Source organism: Olea europaea, chromosome 20 (genome assembly GCF_002742605.1).
Source record: "Olea europaea var. sylvestris chromosome 20, O_europaea_v1, whole genome shotgun sequence".
NCBI classification, from domain to species: domain Eukaryota; kingdom Viridiplantae; phylum Streptophyta; class Magnoliopsida; order Lamiales; family Oleaceae; genus Olea; species Olea europaea.
This window is the reverse complement of record NC_036256.1, coordinates 14,763,390-14,763,976: the sequence shown is the minus strand read 5'-3', so window position 1 is coordinate 14,763,976 and position 587 is coordinate 14,763,390. Positions and strand designations below refer to the sequence as shown.

The 587-nt window shown below is 31.7% G+C and overlaps 1 protein-coding gene across 1 annotated transcript in view; it reads right to left on the bottom strand.

Moving 5' to 3' along the window:
• Window positions 1-292, bottom strand: part of LOC111369105 (probably inactive leucine-rich repeat receptor-like protein kinase At5g48380) — a 1,073-nt gene extending 781 nt beyond the window's left edge. Inside the window, exon 1 of the mRNA XM_022990587.1 lies at window positions 4-292. Coding sequence (XP_022846355.1) covers window positions 4-292 — 289 coding nt within the window. The remainder of the gene's footprint in view (window positions 1-3) is intronic.
• Between the last annotated feature and the right edge of the window lie 295 nt (window positions 293-587).

Genomic DNA, 587 nt, shown 5'->3' with positions numbered 1-587 from the left:
AACACTTAACGGCGAATGATTTGATTAGGACCTCGTCTATAAAGAAATGGATCATCCTAAAGTTGTACTTCAGGTTATTGAAAAATTTCTTATTCAATTGACTCGAATACTCCGCAGGAATGGTAGAACTAGCCAAATAATTAACATAATCAGCATACCGAAGTGGTAACTTGATTTCAAAAAGTGTCTCATCAGAAAATACCTCTTTAATTTTATCTTCAGGATCTTCTTCTTGTTGCTTCAAACAAGATAAATGGGCCACTACTAAATTTTCACTTCCCCTTCTATCCATGATTTCCAAGTTGAATTCCTATAGCAGAAGTACCTATTTGATAAATCTTGGCTTTGTGTCCTTCTTACTGAGCAAATACTTGAGTGTTTGTTGGTTAAATTCGCAAGTGCACAAGTCGTAACAAGTAATAAAGTGAATGAGCAAGAGTATCGTCCCATGAAGAATGAAAAATTATAAATAAGTATAAAAAATTATTAAATGACAATCTAGTTGACAATTCGAATGTAAATGAATTATTTAACTAGAAAGGTTAAACTAACAAGAATTGAACAAGCAAGTTAAAATCAAGAAAATA